The following is a 20,054-nucleotide window of genomic DNA, read 5'->3' as shown; positions in this document are numbered from 1 at the left end:
GTTATAGTGAAATGCTGTTATAATGAATGACAATTATAGAGAAGTTTGACTGTATATCCAAACGGCTGTAAGCTTGACGATTTCTACGTGAAACAACAATACTCAGGTTGTCTGATTCTTCTGGTCTTCATTTTTAACTGTAATTTTCACAGATCTCTCTTTGGACTAAGTCCCCCATCTGTTGTATTATAGTTTCTGGCAGAATCAAGGTTTTTGTTTGTAGTAAGTCAAGGTTTTTGTTTGTAGTTTTGTCTCTTTGTACTTGTAGTCAAACACAAAGAATCTTGATTTCAGCAAATCTGCATATGCCATGCTTTTGGCTTATAATTATTAGTATATGTTAAAAATAGAGTTTATAAAGCTATGAAACATACCTTTCTGGTCCCAAGAAAATGGGGAACTTCTATAACGTGATCGCAGCAATATTATGTGGGATAATTTTCTTGGTATACACATTGAAAGTGTTGAATTTCACATGGTTTAGGCCAAAGAAATTGGAGAAGATTCTGAGACAACAGGGCCTCAGTGGGAATTCTTATAGGCTACTCCACGGAGACTTGAAAGAGCTCTCTAAGAGCATCAAGGAAGCACAATCCAAGCCTACTAATAATCTTTCAAATGATATAGCACCAAGAATCATTCCTTATTTTATTCAAACCGTTAGTAAATATGGTATGTGTTTATAACATTCAAAATTTTAACTTTATGGGTTCGGAACGCATGCATACTGTTGAACCCACTAACCATTTGAGTTACTTTGTTCAAAAATTAATATTTTTACGTATATACGTAGTACATTTATTAACACATATACAAGGTTTGAGCCAAAATCACTGACCGTTGGTTGAACCCTAGCTTATATTGTACATCGCCCCTGTTATAAATACTATTGAATTGCACTTCACTACAATTTCTGCTGTTTAGTTAGTAGTTAGTGCTATGTCAATAAATGTCCTAATTTTATTGTTGTAGGAAGTAGGAACTATTTAGATTTAAGTTGTGAAATGAAGCTTTTGCTGACTAAATGATTGTGTATATATGCAGGGAAAAAGTGCTTTGTATGGTTTGGACCAAAACCAATGATATTCATAATGGAGAGTGAACTGATAAGAGAGATATTTGCTAAGAATTATGTTTATCAGAAGTCTCACCACAGCAATCCAGTGGCCAATTTGTTGGTTAGAGGCATAGCAAACTATGTGGAAGATAAATGGGCAAAACACAGAAAGATCTTAAAGCCAGCCTTCCATATGGAAAAATTGAAGGTTCTACTGCCTCTCATTTTCTTCTAGAACTCCCCTAAACGATCTAATTAAATTAACCACTTCCTCCTAACTATGTATGTAAAATTTAGTAAAATATCAATATATATTATATGAACTCATAACTTGAAAAGCACAATGATTTCGGTGTTAAGAACCTTAAAGGTCGAACCCAGTCACGTTCAAATCTTGAATCATTCTCTGCTGACAACGCAACACGTGTCATAAAGTAAAAAACATATGTTGGTTTAAGCAGCATATCTACATTGGCATGATTATAATAAGTAGTAGAATAGAATAATTGAAAGATTTCTATAACTAATGAGTTACATTTTCCTTTTGTTTCGCAAGTAGCTTATGCTACCAGCTTTTTACTTGAGTTGTATTGAGATGCTAAAGGAATGGGAACAAATTGCACCAGAGCAAGGATCAAAAGATTTGGATATTTGGCCTCAACTTCAAAAATTAACAAGTGATATGATTTCTCGCACGGCATTTGGTAGTAGCTATGAAGAAGGAAGAAGAATATTTGAACTTCAAAAGGAACAAGCTGAGATTATTATGAAGCAGTTCAGTTCCATTTATATCCCTGGATCAAGGTTATTTCATCACAATCAACTTTGTTTAATTTTATTATTTGCTACCTCTGATTTTGAGCAGCTAAACTTTTATCACGACTAAAGTTATCTGCATCCACAGTACAAATTTAGAGTTCTAGGCCAACAATTGTTGTAAATTTAGAGGTGGCAAATGGGCTGATTGGATCTAAGTAAAATGGGATCTTAATATTTTGTGGACGTCGCCGGTGCATACTCAGTGTATAACAAGGGTCTAGTAAGTGTATATATTAATTATACACAAATTATACACTAAATAAAAAAAAAGGCAGCCCGGTGCACTAAACTCCCGCTATGCGCGGGGTTTGGGAAAGGGCTGGACCACATATTATACACTGAATACTGACTAAAATTTGTAAGAAATATAAATGGTTGCTTTCTTATTGTGGACTCTGTTGGGCTACGGGAAAGTGAAAATCCCTACTAGAATGGTCACACCACCCAAAGTTTATCTGGGTCAAAATTGGATTGGTCAAGATATGTGAAATAATGCGGTCATACCTGACCCGCCCAACATGGCTCACTAACGTGACCAAACCTCCCCTCCTTTTTATTTTTATTTTTTTTATATGAGAAAGCTAATATATTTTCTTAAATTGTTATCTTAAGTTCTTCCAAGTTTACATAATTCCAATCTCAACGTTGCTTTTGTGTATTTGGTTTTGGTTTGAGTTTGACCCGTCAGATTACACTATTTTTGTCCCATTTTGATCAATAGCGTTGATGGGTCATTTTAGGTTATCGAGTCAACAAATGATTCATCATCTAACCTATTTAAATTTGGGCGTGTTACTAAACAATAGGTTGACTTTGCACCTCTAGACATGAAACATATGTGGTTTTCTATTCTTAACTTACTACTCCTTTAATTTGTAGATTTTTCCCCACCAAAAGCAACAAAAAGATGAAAGAAATTGAAAAAGAAGTTCAAGAATCAATTAGGCATCTTATTGGAAACAGACTAAAGGCAAAGGAAGCAGGGCAGGCCTTTGGTGATGACCTATTAGGTACATTATTGGAATCAAATTTCAATGAAATTGAAGAGCAAGGAAGCAAGGAATTTGGTTTGACTATCCCTGAAGTGATTCAAGAGTGCAAATTATTTTATTTTGCTGGACAAGAGACCACTTCAGTGTGGCTTGTTTGGACTATGATTTTGTTATCTAGGCATCAAGATTGGCAGGAAAAAGCCACAGAGGAAGTTCTGCAAGCTTTTGGAAGTGATCAACCGGCTTTTGATGAATTTAGTCGGTTGAAAATCGTAAGTTCTTTTAACATAACTCATGTATAGCCAGAGACGAATTTAGGAAGGGTTTTGTAGATTCAGCTGAAGTCATTTCTTTCGGCTTTATGTTTACGTATTATAAGATCACACTTATTCTAAACTCACTAACTCTAGATCCTAGATTCCGGCACAAAGGAAATCTAAGAGACGAAATTGCACTCACGTCTTAATAATTGAGATTCCTTATATCACTTTGGAGAAATTTATATATCCACAGAATCATCTAAGTTGTTAGTAAGCTAAAGTTGTAATGGCAAGATAATTAAGTGGTTGCATTAGAAAATTTGTTTGTTGCATCTCTATTTCATTTTAGTTTGTCCATATTTTAGATTGATTTCCGATGAGCAGATCACTTTTCACCACAACATTTCAAATATATTTTCAGGTGACGATGATTCTGTATGAGTCTTTAAGACTATATCCACCACTAGCAACGCGCATAAGAAGGACTAATGAAGAAACTAAATTAGGGGATCTGCATTGACCAAATGGATCGCTGATTTTTATACGTACGATCTTATTGCATCATGACACGGAAATTTGGGGCGAAGATGCAGAGGAGTTCAAGCCAGAGAGATTCAGTGAAGGCGTTTTAAAGGCGACAAAGGGCCATATGACGTTTTTCCCATTTGGTGCGGGACCGCGAATATGCATTGGACAAAACTTCGCAATGCTAGAAGCAAAAATGGTTATAGCTTTGATTCTGCAACGCTTCTCTTTTAAGCTCTCTCCATCTTACACACATGCTCCATTTTCTATTGTAGCATTGCAACCTAAGTTTGGTGCTCCCCTAATCCTCCAGAGGCTCCAGTTTTGGTGACAACTAAGCCAACTGCAGAGACGGATCTAGGACAGATTTTGTAGGTTCAACTGAACTCATTACTTTCAACTTGAACTATATATATATTATATATATATATATATATATATATATATATATATATATATAAGCATATGAAGAAAAAGCACGAACATTTGAAATGTATACATACGATAAGATCATGTTTATTTTGCATCTAGTGACTAAAATATGGATTCGCCTCGGCTTGTAAGAATATGTTATGTGTGGTTTAGTTTGCCCTACTATTTGTCCTACAAATTTTGGGTTGTGATTTTGTCTTACCAACTAATCACTTTATGCCGTTTGTAATTTAGGACTGCCCACAATAGCATGTATATTCTTTTGTCAGGAAATGGTTAATGTTCTGAGTTTGATTATTACGAAATTAGACTCAGTTTGATTTTTTTAATTATTACTTCAGTTGAATCGCTTAAATAATTGATGAAGTTTTCTTTAGCCATCCATCCTAGTCTGCGTGGCTGTTATACCCCATTTTAACCGGAGTCAAAATGGTTTACAACATTTCGGTAATTCCGGGGTTAATTAAAGTTAAGGAGTCGCCACCTAATTATTACGGTGAATTAGGGCACCTAAAGTTGATTAAAGTAATTATTTAAAGTTAACTCCGTTTTAACATCTACGAAACTTAAGACTCTAGGTAAGGGTTCAATTAATCTAAAGGGAAGGTATTAGGCATCCTCTAAAATCCATTAACAATGGTTAACCGACCGGACTTAAAAAAATTTAATTAAACCTTATGAAATATATGTATTAGCATATAAAGTAGTCGATTTTAACTATAAAAAAATTGTTTAACGTAGGAAAACGATATTGTATTTGAATATTTTGGAAAATAGAGTGGAGTTCAAAGATATTTCCTATTAAGACCCAAAATCAGGAAAAAGACTCTAAGGCAACTAATTCATTTGAAAATTTTATATGCATCAAGAGTCAAGGAGATACGGTTCTTCTTCAATTTAGTTTTCTTTTCAAACAAAAGAAAAAAAAATTCTCTAGTAAACCCCATCTGCCAAACCATTCTTTAAACTAACATATCTTGAACTCTAACGAATGACTTTGAAAAAAAGGAAAATGAGTGGGAAAAAAAATGAATTTACACTATGTGCTAAGTAGCGAAATAGGGGGAAGGGGGTGCATACTACTATCTGTGATAAAATTACTTCCTTAGTTGCTAATTATAGATGAAATTTAACACGACCAAATAAACCAATTATTAGTCTCGTTGTTCACCACATATCACGCCAGCAGATAGAGGCAAATCAGCCAACACAAATAAGAACAAATTAATGGAACATTTTGCCGAGTTTCAATGACTTCTATGCAACTTAGTCACGGAAGAAAACGCAATGAGATTACGAAACTAAGGTTTTAATTTCACCCCTCGTCCCTCTTTCCATTTTTTATTCGTACGTTTTTAAGAAGAGGTGAGGGAAATAAGTAGCGAGGAAATGTGGACTCCGTGGTCTAGCGATGACATCAAGTCTTAAGACAAGACTCAAGAGCACTCTCGGGTGTCATGCAAAACAAAGAAAAGAAAGTAGAAGGGAGTTAGAGAGGAACATATACTTCTTAATAAACATTAAGATCAGCGCAGAACATATAATTTGCAAGCTCATGTCAAAACAAATATACATAAATGTCCTGGTAACCATGAGCACAAGATCTAACTCTTATTGGCATGAAGGTTCTTCAATAGTATTCTAAGATGATAAACACTGCATTCCCTAATTAAGTAACGTCCTAAAATTGGATTTCTTTAATGACCTATAAAATGAATAGTAAACTGAATTTAGCTTAAAAAATGAGAGTCATATTCTAGCGGCGCACTACTCGAGCATGAGATCAAAGTCAACCACATACAATCCAAAGTCATGGCTGCTAATATAACTTGCTGTCTATATTCAGATTTGAATAACCAACTGTAATGATGTTCACATATGTCTGAACCACTTTAGCCTTAACATATAGGCAGGATTTTAATTCTAAAGTGAAAGAAAGTGCAGGCCGTATTCTCTTGTCTATACCCAACCGTCAAACAATAACATTCTACGTCATTCGCAAGACGCAAGCTAAAAACACGGGGCAAAACAACATCAGGGATTTAAGGAAAGATTCATGTGATTGAGATCATGATTTCTAACAGTACTTAAACACCAAAATAATATATTCATGCACCAATTGCATAAGAAACTGCTTGAACACTTTGGATATGGTCTCTAGCTTCTAAATCATGTTTGGGGCATAACATATACATAATATCTAAACAGATAAATTCCCAGCAAACTTTGAGCAGATGAGATTTGGTTAGTTTAACGCATCATTTCTAACTCACAAAATACATGTACTATAGCAGAAAAGAAAATCAGTTTTTGATCTAACACACTGTTCCTAAGCGACAGAGGACATTATCAGCCCGGGAGATGGAATAGACTATATTTATATGTGAATATTTTTTTATAAGCATGATTCTTACGACTTTGTGTAGAGGTAAAAATTTCAAATACCACCAGAGAATTCCTAACGCGTACTAATGGACTATACCTGTAGCAATGCCCCGTAAGTTCATACAAATAAAAGAATGTTCCACTTCAAGACTCCAAATTAACTACGCATAGATTAAAGATTGACATATGAAACATGAACTCGCAGGAAATTTCAGCATACCATCCTAGTTATTCGTATAGCTTATTATCAGAATTACTAGTCTGCCAGACCACATATACCCCTGTATGAGATATTCTTATACCATATATATAATCTTATAAACAGATTTAAGAGAAACAAAACTAAATTAAGTACACCTCCAGAATTCCAACGCACAATATGCAAACATATCAAGATCTAAAGACATGATTTTTCCACTACATAATGCAATGTCAAGTTTATCGCGGCTACAGTTCACCAAACAAAGAGAGCAAGTTTTGGGAAGATGGATAAGAACTTTATCGCATCTTCGAGTTGGGAAGATTTTTTTTTTTTTCTTCTCGGCCGTAAGTTTGAGATGTATTTATAGGAGTAGAAAACTAGGGTTTTTGTTTTTTTTCTACAGATTCCGAAGCGGGAATTCAAAAAAGAGTTTCAAAATTAAAAAAAAAAAAAAAAGGCTCCAAATAGCCGTTTGGCTTTACAACACAATAGCAGCAGTGACTGGACGAAAATTTTCATTTGTCTTCGTGTGATTTTGCACGGTATCCTTTAATGGTTTTTGGCGTTTGATGAGAGAGTTAAAGAGGAAGGAGAGAAGATTCAAACTTTTCATCAAAATGGAGAAACAATCTGCAAGAGGAAATCCATAAGAAAATAGAGAAGAGAGAAGGTTGGACTTTTGTTGAAAATAGAAGAAGAGAGAAGGTTGTGAGCGTTGATATAAAGAGAGGAGAAAAACTTGCATGAAAATAGCACAGCAAGCTTTGCCATGGCTGAGAGAAAACTTGGCATTTTGCTCAAAGGGGAAGAAGATGCCAATTTTTTGAGCTTATTTTAAGCACAAAATGACTTTACTAGATGGTAGAGATGTACTAGGTCTCTAGGGAAAATTAACTATATGTTCAATGGGCTGGTCTTTATTCGGATTGTTGGGCTGCTATTGTGGTTGCTGAGTTTGAATATTGATTGGGCTGTTATTAATTCGTTTGGGCTATGTGTTTGGTGAGTATGATGATTAATTGGGTACTATTCTTTTGAGCCATTTGCATAGTTGGACTTTTCCCAATTTCTCATGCTTCTTTATATAATCTTGGAAAGTGTATGTAATAATCACACAATTGGTGATTAACAGTATTAAGGATATAATTCAATGTTACTAATTTATTAATAATAGCAAACTATAAATATATAGATGACGTAATAATAGCGTAAGAAATATTATCTAGCTTAACTTTATGATTAACTAGTGATAAATAGGTGGTAATGTGAGGGTAATATTAAAATATTGATTATAATAAAGTAACGGTACTTGCAAATAATAGCAGCAATAATAATAACATAGTAATGAGTAAAAAGTATTTAGATTATCAATAAAATTAGAAGCCCACGGAACTAAATCGGAATAAACGAGGGACAAAATTGGGTGTCAACAGTGGCATGCACTATTATACTATTTCAAGAGTTAATAAAAACCTTTTAACTTTTAATATTTTAAACAGATAAATATTGAGACTATAGTTCGTTTTATGTAATTTTCAATATATAAATCTCATTTCAAAATTTTGAAAAATTTACATTCGAGTTCACACATAAAAAATTAAATTACTCTGACTCTATAACATATGGCACATAAAATGACACAAATGGAGTAACAAGTTTGACGTATTCATATTCTATCATAGCCCATAGGTATGATCTGCTCCCTTGTTGTCTATACATGTGAGCGGGTATCCCAAGGTGTAGTTTGGTTATTGAGATTAGAAAAATACTCGTGTTATAATATTTGGAAGTATTTTATTAGTGTTTCTTTGTTGTATGTTCTCTAGTTTAAATAATTTTGAGATTATTTTATAGTATAGTTTTGATATCATTCTGTATTGGATTCAACATGTGATTGGTTTGGCAATTCTTGGATAACGCACCTAGATGATTAAAATATCTTTAATTAACTCTCAGTTTTCTTATTTATACTTTAAATACAGGGAAAACGTTCAAATTTATTCTTGAGTTTTGCAAATTAGTCATACATTTGATTAATTAAAATTAACTTAAAAAATTACTTCGTCGTTACCAAACGTATCGTTTATATAGGCCTTTCATTTACTAGGATCTCAAACTAGCATATTTTGATGGAACCGGGGGAGGGCACAATCACACAACTAGTTCAATTGTTATTTTTATAAGCAAAAGAGCTATTAAAACAATTTTTATTAATACATATCTCGTTTTTAACTTAATATGGTAAGTAGCTAGATATCCTTTCTCAGTTTAATTTTTTCAAATCATTCGTGCAAAAGATGAATACATTAAAAAAAATTATGAAAAAGGGGTTGAACGGTAACAAAGATAAGGTGTAAATTGTTTTTAAACAAATATAAATTGTAAAAGGAGTAATACTCCAAACATTAATGGCCAAACTTTAAAGTAACGATTATTTTTTTGAACATAAAAATAATGAAAAAAATAATACTAAACAGACAAAATTGTTCCACCTGATATTTTATATCTATATTTAGATCTCAACTAATTTGAATTTATGCTCCGTCAAGCTAAGAAATACTTTCGATGGGCATTTTCTTCATTTGGATGATTCAAAACCGAATTCTCTGATTAATGAAGAGTTCCTATAAATCTTATTCGTCAATTCGTTAAAATTTTAGCTGACTAAGATATGCATTGTTCCCACCACACACCCACGCCCTACCCCCCCCCCCCTCCCCGCCCCGCCACCCACCCCCATTAAAAATTAGTCAAAGAAGGATTCCTTTGACTTGCGGTCTTTTTTATAAATGTAGTTAATTAAGAGGAAGCAGCAAAGAGAAGCCCTTTCATGGAGTACTTATCACTTCTGAGAACAGAAATGATTTACAACACAATAGCAGCAGTCACTGTTGCAATTTTATTGGTATATATATGGAGAGTATTAAATTGGGCATGGTTTAGGCCAAAGAAATTGGAGAATTGCTTAAGGCAGAGGGGTCTCAAAGGAAATCCATACAAGTTACTCTATGGAGATTTAAATGAGCTGACAAAAAGCATAGTAGAAGCCAAGTCTAAACCTATCAGTTTCTCTGATGATATAGCTCAAAGGCTCATCCCTTTTTTCCTTGACTCCATCAACAAAAATGGTACGTTTCTCTTTTTTAAAAAATAAAATAAAATAAAGAGTTAATGATCAAAAACATACTTGCTATATTACTTTTTAGCTAATTTTACTCCAACTATTAGTTGTTCTCTTTTTATACTAAACTATCACCATCTATGTGTTAAAATACACATCGATTTTTTTTTTTCCTTATCTAAACTAGCAATTAGATGTGTTTTACTAACATAAATAGTGATAGTTCAGATAGGAAAAAGGCAACAACTGGTAGTTTAGATGTCACTACAACAAAAAATATATTTGGCAACAAAATATTTTTTGTTGTCATAGATGGATTATTGTTACAAAAAGTATTTTTGGCAATAAAAAAAATATTTTATTACATAAACTTTTCCCAACGGCTGTTATTATTGCAACAACTTTTTTTTTTTTTTTTTTTTATTAAAAATACTTTTTTGCAACAATAATCAATATTATGACAACAAAATTAAATTCTTTGGCAATAAAAAAATCATTTGCCAACAATAAAACTAAGTTGTTGCCAAATATAAAAAAATTTATTGCGATTCTATACTTTCTTTTAGTGTGTGAAACTCGTGATAGTTCTGTGTTTTACCACTATCTCAAAAATAAATAATTTAAGAAACTAGTTTTTGGTAAACATACTTTTTGGTTTTCTATTTATGTAGTCCCTTTTCTTTTTCTTTTTTGAGTGCCTTATCATATTAACGTTATGTCCATGATAAGTATAAGCGGGGAAAAAAATAAAGCAACTAAAATTTCGGTGTGCTCTTTTTAAAAGATGCCTAAAATCTAAATCATATCTGAATATTAAGATATTGTCTTACAATTAAGACAACTTATAAAATTGTGTTACAAAAATTATTTATCTGATGAAAAACACTCGAAAACTCAATAACAGTAAAGAGTTGGCGGTGATAATGGTAAGGTAGAGTAATTTTATGTGCTTGTTATGTTGTGATTTGATGGTGCTTTTGCAGTAATGGCTAGCGATAGTGACCATAAAGTAGTAATATAGTGAAAGTGATTCTCGTGGTAATTGTTTGATGAAGGTGGTTGATAGTGGAGGCATGGGATGAAAATTAATTAGCAATGGTGGTAGGTGGCAAAGATAGTTGGAAAAGATGGATAGTGATAAAAAGTCAATCTTCAATAATTTCTATAAGTATATATCATATTCATTGACTAAAGACTTTGTACATATACGAATGACTTACAATATTGAGATGAGATTTTCTATATATAGTTTGTAATGATCAATGAGGTGTTACCGCTGTCCCTTACACATCCATGTGCTTGCTGAAAAAAAAAAAATTATCTTTACAAATTATGGTTTGTGAATACATGGAAAAAATATATATATATTGAACCGAAAATGTATAATAGGACACTATATCATACTCAATTTACAAGTTGTAGTTCAAGTTTTTAAATAAACTTTACTGATAAATTTAAGGGGTTGTATATGTATTAAGTCCAATTTTTAAGTCCAACTTCAAGAATAGGATCTCTTCCATTATAGTCTCCTTTTTTCTTTCTTTTTTATTGGTTTTCCACTCGGTGTTCGGTATGTCCATTGGGGCCCGACTAATTCGCGGCGTGTCCCAAATAAAGTGCTCTCTAACAAAGACGACTTTATACCTGCGGGACTCGAACTCAAAACCTCTGGTTAATACGGTCTTTCTTGCCCAAGTTGACATTGTGCTTGATCCTTGAAGCATTCACCTAACCTTCAAGATTTTTTTTATCAAAAGTATCCCTAAATATAACCAAACTTCATCATACTTTATATACTCTTATGAACTAAAAACATCCTTAAACTACAAAAACACACAAAGTGAGCAGATGCATCTTACATCTACTCCAAATTGTCTCCATTCTTTGGCTTTTAATTGGTCATTGATATTAATCTCTCAGTTATAATTTGTTATTTCAGTGGTCATTTTGTGGGCAATTAATCTTTATCATTGCTTTTATGGTAGACACATCGAGTTATCTGAATGAGCTGTTTGATTTATGATATTGAATTCGAAGAGTGAGTCGTGCAATGCCTATTACCGGTTTAGTAAAATGCCTGAATGACCTGTTTGATTTAGTTGTGAAATGCCTATTCCTTATTTGCTTTCATTAGTGATTTTGTTGTTGAAATTCAACAACAAATACATACCGGTGTAATCCCACAAGTTGAGGTCTGGGAAGGATGGTGTGTACAGAGTCTTAACCCCCTATCTTGTGTAGGTAAAGAGGCTATCTTCGGTAGACCCTCGGCTCAAGTAAAGTGTAATAAAAATATTATAGAAAGGAAAATACAGTAGACATAATGGAGAAGAGAACAATATAGTAACAACACAAAATATGATAATCAAAGCAAAAGAAATAACAAGTGATAATAAAATCGAAGAACAAGATAGTATGTGATTGTATATCATTTTTTTTTAGACAGACTAAAAAGAAAAGTGTATCACATAAATTGGGACCGAGGGAGTATATAAAAAGGGCAGCCCGGTGCACTAACCTCCCGCTATGCGGGGGTCTGGGGAAGGACCAGACCACAAGGGTCTATTGTACGCAGCCTTACCCTATATTTATGTAAAAGGTTATTTCCATAGCTCGAACCAGTTACGCCAAGGCCCCCTTCAAATATATGTCATGGAAATATAAAGATATTTTCTTGTGCCATTTCCAGCCATATGAACTACTTCCACTTGCAAAAAGGCTTAGTAAAATCTTGAGATTTAGCTTTTTTTCTAACCCAAAACTGTTGCTCACAGGTAAAAATCTTTTATCTGGCTAGGCCCATACCCGGTAGTGTTGATCACAGATCCTGAACATGTAAAGGAGATTTTCACAAAGAATCATGTGTATCTAAAGCAAACTCATCCCAATCCATTTACCAAGTTATTGGCTAAAGGTCTTGTAAGCCTTGAGGAAGACAAATGGGCTAAACACAGAAAAATCATTAATCCTGCCTTCCATGTCGAGAAGTTAAAGGTTATATTCTCTTCTTATTCTTATTAGTTAATTTAGCAAACATGGTAAATTTCACATTCCTTTTACTTGAGATTGCAGATTGAGGTGCCTTAACATTAGAAGTTATCCATTTATAAAAAGCACTGCTGGTTTTCTCATTTGTTTTGTACAGCATATGCTGCCAGCATTTTATCTGAGTTGTAGTGAAATGCTAAGCAAGTGGGAGGAGATTGTTCCAAAGGAAACATCATTGGAGATTGATGTATGGCCAGACCTTCAAATGATGGCCAGCGAAGTCATTTCACGTACAGCATTTGGGAGCAGCTATGAAGAAGGAAGAATAGTATTTGAACTTCAGAAAGAACAAGCTGAGTATGTAATGGAAGTAGCACGTTCAATTTATATACCTGGATCAAGGTACAGTATTCTATTTATCATATTTCCACGTTTATAACTTTTTGTGCTTGCAAAACCTTTCTTTGTCATTACATAAGTAAAAGCTGATCCTTAACAAATTAGTACATCAGGAACTGTAGTCAGCCTTTCTGCTGAAAGACTTTTCTTGTTTGCTTAAATTTGTTTGTATAGGTTCTTGCCTACTAAAATAAACAAAAGAATGCTGGAAATCGAAAAAGAAATTCAAACAACAATTAGGCGCATCATTGACAAAAGATTGAGGGCAATGGAAGGAGGGGAGAATAGTAAAGATGACTTATTAGGCATATTACTTGAATCCAATATGAAAGAAATTGAACAACATGGAAGCAAAGATTTCGGAATGACAACAATAGAAGTGATTGAAGAGTGCAAGTTATTCTATTTTGCTGGACAAGAGACAACTTCAGTGTTGCTCGTATGGACAATGATTTTGCTGTGCCTACATCCCGAGTGGCAAGTACGTGTGAGAGAGGAGGTTTTGCAGGTCTTTGGGGATGATAAACCAGATCTGGAAGGACTAAATCGCTTGAAAATAGTAAGTACTGTTTACAAGTTCTTTTCTTCCAACCTTTTTGATAGTATTATTTCTGTCCTCATTATAGTGGTCCCATAGGACCCCCGAAGTTGATAAAAAGTAAGCTAAGAGCCCATTTTATAAATAGACAATTATGTATTTGGATAGAAGTACAAAAGTTGCTTGTTTGGTAAAGAGGTGTCCACAAGCATTGTTGTTAAATGATTAAAATGACTTTAAAGTTCATTATAAAAGACATCAATTAAAAAGTATTTTTACAAGGAAAAGGACGAATGACGGAAATGGAAAGAGAGCGAGTTGGACGTTTTGTTTTGGGAAGGGTATCTACTGGATTAGCACCCGGGGGTGTGGCCTAGTGGTCAATAAAGTGGGTTGCAAATCGTGAGGTCTCAGGTTCAAATTCTAATAGAGACAAAAACGCTAGGTGCTCATAAGCCAAAAGTTATAAGCTGATCGCCATAACTTATGATTTTTCTGCTTAAGCAATTTTCGTCTGACCAAAAGTTTTAAGTACTACTTTATCCCTTATTGTTAAATCCAGTATATACCTTTTTTTTTTTAAAATAATCATGATGTTCGGCCAGCTTGCACGCACCTCAACTAATTCCACGAGATACCTCTCATTCTACTGCCAACTTGTGCAATATTTTTTTCACAGGTGACTATGATCTTGTACGAGACGTTAAGGCTATTCCCCCCATTACCAACATTTGGTAGAAGGAATAAAGAAGAGGTGAAATTGGGGGAGCTAAATCTACCAGCTGGAGTGATACTCATTATACCCGCAATCTTAGTACATTATGATAAGGAAATATGGGGTGAAGACGCAAAGGAATTCAAACCAGAAAGATTCAGTGAAGGAGTGTCAAAGGCAACCAAAGGACAATTCTCATTTATCCCGTTTGGCGGAGGACCTCGAATTTGTATTGGACAAAACTTCGCAATGTTGGAAGCAAAAATGGCAATAACTATGATTCTTCAACGCTTCTCTTTTGAACTATCTCCATCTTATGCACATGCTCCATTTGCAGTAGTGACTATTCATCCTCAGTATGGTGCTCCTCTGCTTATGCGCAAACTTTAAGATGGAATATCCATAAGAACACTTTTATCCATGGGTATCTTCTGATGAATTTCCATGTTCATTTGGTTTGTCCATATATAAAATCAGCTAAAACAACTACTGCTATGTTTCTTAAATTTTGTTTGGGTGGTTGTTATATATGGTTTCATAATGTATGGTACTGTATTGTAATAATGTGTTGTATTGTGTCGTATTTTTTTTGTTTTGACTAACACAATATTTGGATAGATTGTATCATTTCTCATCGTTACATAATCTCACACATCAGTGATTTGAAGGATAAACCTACAAAAAAAGTAAGGTACGGGATAGAGTTACCATAAAAAAGTAAGGTAAATGATAAAATATAATTATTAGATACTCCCTCCGTTCCAAAAAGATTATCCTCTTTTGACTTGGCACAAAGTTTAAGAAATAAAGGAAGACTTTTGAAATGTGTGGTCCAAAACAAGCTTTAGATATTTGTATGGTTGTAAATCATCTCATAAAGTTAAATTTTTATAAATATAGAAAGAGGACAATCTTTTCGGGACAGACTAAAAAGAAAAGGAGGACAATCTTTTTGGGACAGAGGGAGTAATAAAAATGAGAAAAAAAGACAAGGTAACGACGCGATAGCACCAAATCGGTCATTACATAAAATGAGATTTTAGTCGTTACTTAACGATGGACTTAACGATACGATACATTAAACCATCCAAACAAGCTGTAAGTTCTATGTACTTTCTTGTTTTCTTTGGCCTGTATATAGTTTTCTCATCATTTATGTCTTAACCTCTATATATCATAAAAGATCCATATAGTTTATTGGCAGAAAAATTTAACTCTGAAGTTTTTTTATGTTCTAAAAATTATAAATCTCACTCTACTTTATTCCAGAACTTTGCTTCTCCCTAACCAATTTCCAGCAGTTTAACATCTGCAAATTGAGGATTTAATCAATTTTTAATAATTTCTTAGAAAATTAGTGTGGTCAAGGCCTCTGGATTAGTTTTATTTTTAAAATAGGTTATGAATTTTGCAAAATTTGTCATTCATAACCTTTGTTAAACTACACTTCAAAATGTTCCTTGTCATTACCAAGCGTGTATGTATATACTTGTCATTTCTCTAAAGAGCTCTAACTAGCATATTTTGATGGAATCAAGAGAGGACACAATCACACAACTAGTCTAATTTAGTTTTCTTTTTTATAAGCAAAAGAATCGTTCAACCACTATTTATTCCATAACTTGTTTTTAACTTATAAGCTGATGTCCTTTCTTAGTTTGATTTTTTCAAATCATTAGCGCAAAAGATAAATTTATAAAACTATCGCGAAAAGGTTGGACAATAATAAGATGGTACAAATATTAATGGCCAAACTTCGAAAAGAAATGAACGTGTAAAGCAAGACACGCGTGAAGGGTCACTTGTCGTGATAAAAAATTAGAAGAAAAAAAATGTCATATTTTTTTTTAAAAATATCCATCTTTTGAAAAACTTGATTTAAATAATTAAAAAAAATTGAAAAACAACCCATCCTCTCCGTAACAATGGAGAAGTAGGAAGACTTTGAATTTATTTTTTTTAAAGATTTAATCATTAAATATTTTTAAACAAAAACTTATTTTAAAATCTATTTAAATATATATAAAAAAAAAATATGATATTACAAGGTGAGAGCTATGTTCACCGCCGCCTCAACCACAATGTGAAAATATCTAAAATAGCTTTTTGTTAAAATTATTTTTTAATGATTAAAATTTTAAAAAAAAAAAAATTCCCCGCGGACTAAACAAACATAGTAACATGAAGTGGGATTTAAGAATGGGTTAATAATTTTTAAAAATTATTTAAATAGATTTTAAAATAGAGTTTTTTTTAAAATAATTTTTAATATTTCAAAAAAAAAAAAAAAATGGTCTCTTACGCTCTCATTTCTAAAGAGCTCTAACTCCGAATATTTTGATGAATCAAGAGAGGGGTTCAAATGGTCACATCTTATGTTCGGGTTTGATCAACGTTTCGGACTCCATGGAAAATAAGCCGATGTCAAGTTAGTTTGATTTTTTCAAATCATTAGACCATAAATTTATAAAACTATCGCAAAAAGGTTGGACAATAATAGGATAGTACAAATATTAATGGCCAAACTTCGAAAAGAAATGAACGTGTAAAGCAAGACTCGGCTGGAAGGGTCGAGGCAGGACAAAATTATGAAGACAAAAAAAATACTTATATTAAAAAATTTAATATCCATCTTTTGATTGATTTCTCATTTTTCAAATCTGATTGTAACAATGGAGAAGTAGGAAGACTTTGACGATTTATTTTAAAAGGAGATTTAAACAGGCATATTTCTTTAATTATTTTAATAACTAAATTATATATAGGGAAAGGGGAAGGAGAAATATGATATTACAAGGTGAGAAAATCCTCAACGACAATGTGAAAATACAAGTAGCTAGTCAATCAATTAAACTACGAATTAAGATTCCCCTACTAAACAAACATAGTAGGACTAGTTAAGGCCCTTTTAAAAATAAAAAAAATTCCACCCGAGGTAAGATATTTATATTTAGGCTCCGACTAATCCGAATTTGAGTCGAGGATCTATCGAAAACAACTTCTCTACCTTCACAACACCTACGTGACCATATATTACATGTTGTTGTTGTCTGAATTTGCATTGTATAAGACCCATTAAAGGAAGGAAATGCTTTCTACCAGAATTTCTTTCATTCTCAGAACTCGAACCTCGAAACCTCATATTAAGGATAGAGGTTCCTATCCATCCTACAAATGGGTTTCAACCAATAAAGACTCGCATATATATACTCCCCCCCCCCCCTCGGGTCCCACTTACATTAGCATTAGCAAGAAAGATTCCGTTGACTTCCTCTCATTTATATATATATATATATATATATATATATATATATATATGTGTGTGTGTGTGTGTGTGTGTGTGTATATATATATATATGTGTGTGTGTGTGTAATTAAGACGAAGCAGCTGAGAGAAGCCTCTCATGGAGTACTTATCACTTCTGAAAATGGAGATGTTAAGCAACATGATAGCAACAATATGTGTTGCAATTTTGTTGGCATATACATGGAAAGTGTTGAATTGGGCATGGTTTAAACCAAAGAAAGTGGAGAAATACTTAAGACAAAGTTGTCTGAAGGGAAATCCATACAAGTTACTCTATGGAAGGAGCTAACAAAAAGTGTCATTGAAGCCAAGTCTAAGCCCATCAAATTCACTGATGATATAGCTCAAAGGCTTATCCCCTTTTTCCTTAACGCCATCAACAAAAATGGTATCTCTCTCTTTTTTTTTTTTTTTTTTTTTTTAAATTCCTTGAAGAGGAGCCTTGGAGCAACGGTAAAGTTATCTCCGTGTGATCCATAAGTTACAGGTTCGAGTCGTGAAAATAGTCACTAATATTTGTATTAGCTTCGAGTCGTGAAAATAGTCACTAATACTTGTATTAGGTTAGGCTGTCTACATCACACTCTTTAATAAGATGCGGTCCTTCCCCAAACCCTGCTAATGCGAGATGCTTTGTGCACCGGATTGCCTTTTAAAAAAAAACTAATTTTGTTCTTTACGTAGTCCCTAGTTTTATGTCAATTCTTTTTTTTTTTTTTTTTAATCATATTAACATTTTGTGCATGAAAAAAATAACGAAGCTAACAGATGTGTGAATCATATCTGATTATTAAAATATTATCGGGATAATTAACACGTCTTGTTGCTTGTAGCATTTGAATATGTCTAATAAAATTTTAAATGAAAATGGTGTTATAAAAATTGTTTTTTTGATTGAACGTACTCTAAAAATTAGTAGCAGTAAAGAGTTGCCGGTGATGATTGTGAGGTGATAGTTCTCTGTAATTGTTCTGTAGTGGTGATTGGTAGTGTTTTTGCAGCAGTAGCTACCAATATGGTCGAATTGTATACTCTCTCTATACACTTCGGCCGCATATGTTGTGTATAGCTATGTATATTATATGTACAAGTATGTATAGTATATGTATATTTAATATAAAGTATACAATATCTATACATTGTGTACATATTTTACAAACTAAATGACCAAATGAAATTTGATCGTGATTTTACCTAAAAAATAATCTTTGCAACAAATATTAAGTATTCATTATGATGAGATGGAGATTCCTGATTCAGCTGTAAACAAATAAATATATTCAATTTGTCAGGATCAATGAGGTGTTAGACACTGTTTCTCTTACACATCCATGTGCTGGCTGAAATTTTAATTTTTAAGTCATAGGAGTATAATAGTAACTAGCGTATTTGCCCGCGCTGCGCACGGTCATAAGAAATATAAAATATGAATAGATAATATATTATAATTTTAAAAAAAAAAATTAATTAAACATCTTTTCATGGTTCTCCAGATAATTTATATATAATCTTTTAACTGAAAGAATATTAAGAGAATATAAAATAACACATTTAAATAAATATGAATGTAAATAAATGAAAAAAAGTAATGAAAAATTGGTAACGCAAACCTAAGAAGTAGCATGATTTTGTTTAATCCTCTGTAACCGATCTAAAATATATGGATTTAAGATATACAATAAAAGAAATTCATTCACATGCATATGTGTATACACAAACTATTTAAACTTATAAGGGTGCTAATATTTATATTAGAATGTCGATAATGTAGGTTTGCCTCGGTTACTTGTTAACATGTCGGCTGAAGCATTTTAGTATGCTTTAAATTTGGGCTCTTTAGTACAATTTTTTTCTTTAGTAGAGACTTATGAAATTTCAAATAAAATACAAAATGGCAACCATTTGTTGGACTTTACTAATGAAAGCAAGCAGTTGATACATTAGTGAAATTTGAAATGACTGTTAGCTCCCAATAATGAATTTTGATATTATGCTTTATTTTATGAAAAAATTACCAACATCTGTTTGGTGTCTGACTATTAGTTAATTCAACATTTTGTATAATTTGAAGCATATATGTAATATAAATTTATATACTTTTTTTTTTTTGAAAGATACAATTTAAATACGTTACTAATGGAACTTAGAACTTTTGTATAAGTTTTAAGGAGTACTAAAAAAAAAAAGATAAAATTAAAACTAAAATTATTTAGATTTCATTTATGGTTATAATCACCATACATATAATAATATTCAATTCAATTTTAGTTGTCTATTCAGAAATATAATTTAATTTTACTGACATAATATGTTA

The 20,054-nt window shown here is 32.6% G+C and overlaps 1 protein-coding gene and 1 pseudogene across 1 annotated transcript; both read left to right on the top strand.

The window, feature by feature from the left end:
• The first annotated feature begins 380 nt into the window (after positions 1–380).
• LOC132036575 (cytochrome P450 CYP72A219-like) lies at positions 381–4,331 on the top strand (annotated as a pseudogene).
• Positions 4,332–9,426: 5,095 nt separating this feature from the next.
• On the top strand, positions 9,427–14,976 carry LOC132036479 (cytochrome P450 CYP72A219-like). Its single transcript, XM_059426834.1, has 5 exons — positions 9,427–9,800; positions 12,591–12,787; positions 12,939–13,183; positions 13,355–13,739; positions 14,398–14,976. The coding sequence occupies exons 1-5, from the start codon at positions 9,503–9,505 to the stop codon at positions 14,821–14,823; spliced, it is 1,551 nt and encodes a 516-aa protein (XP_059282817.1). The 5' UTR covers positions 9,427–9,502; the 3' UTR covers positions 14,824–14,976.
• Positions 14,977–20,054: the final 5,078 nt, after the last annotated feature.

The sequence above is a fragment of the Lycium ferocissimum genome, chromosome 11 (genome assembly GCF_029784015.1).
Source record: "Lycium ferocissimum isolate CSIRO_LF1 chromosome 11, AGI_CSIRO_Lferr_CH_V1, whole genome shotgun sequence".
Taxonomy (NCBI): domain Eukaryota; kingdom Viridiplantae; phylum Streptophyta; class Magnoliopsida; order Solanales; family Solanaceae; genus Lycium; species Lycium ferocissimum.
Note: the sequence above shows the minus strand (reverse complement) of the source record. Positions and strands in the feature narration are given on the sequence as shown.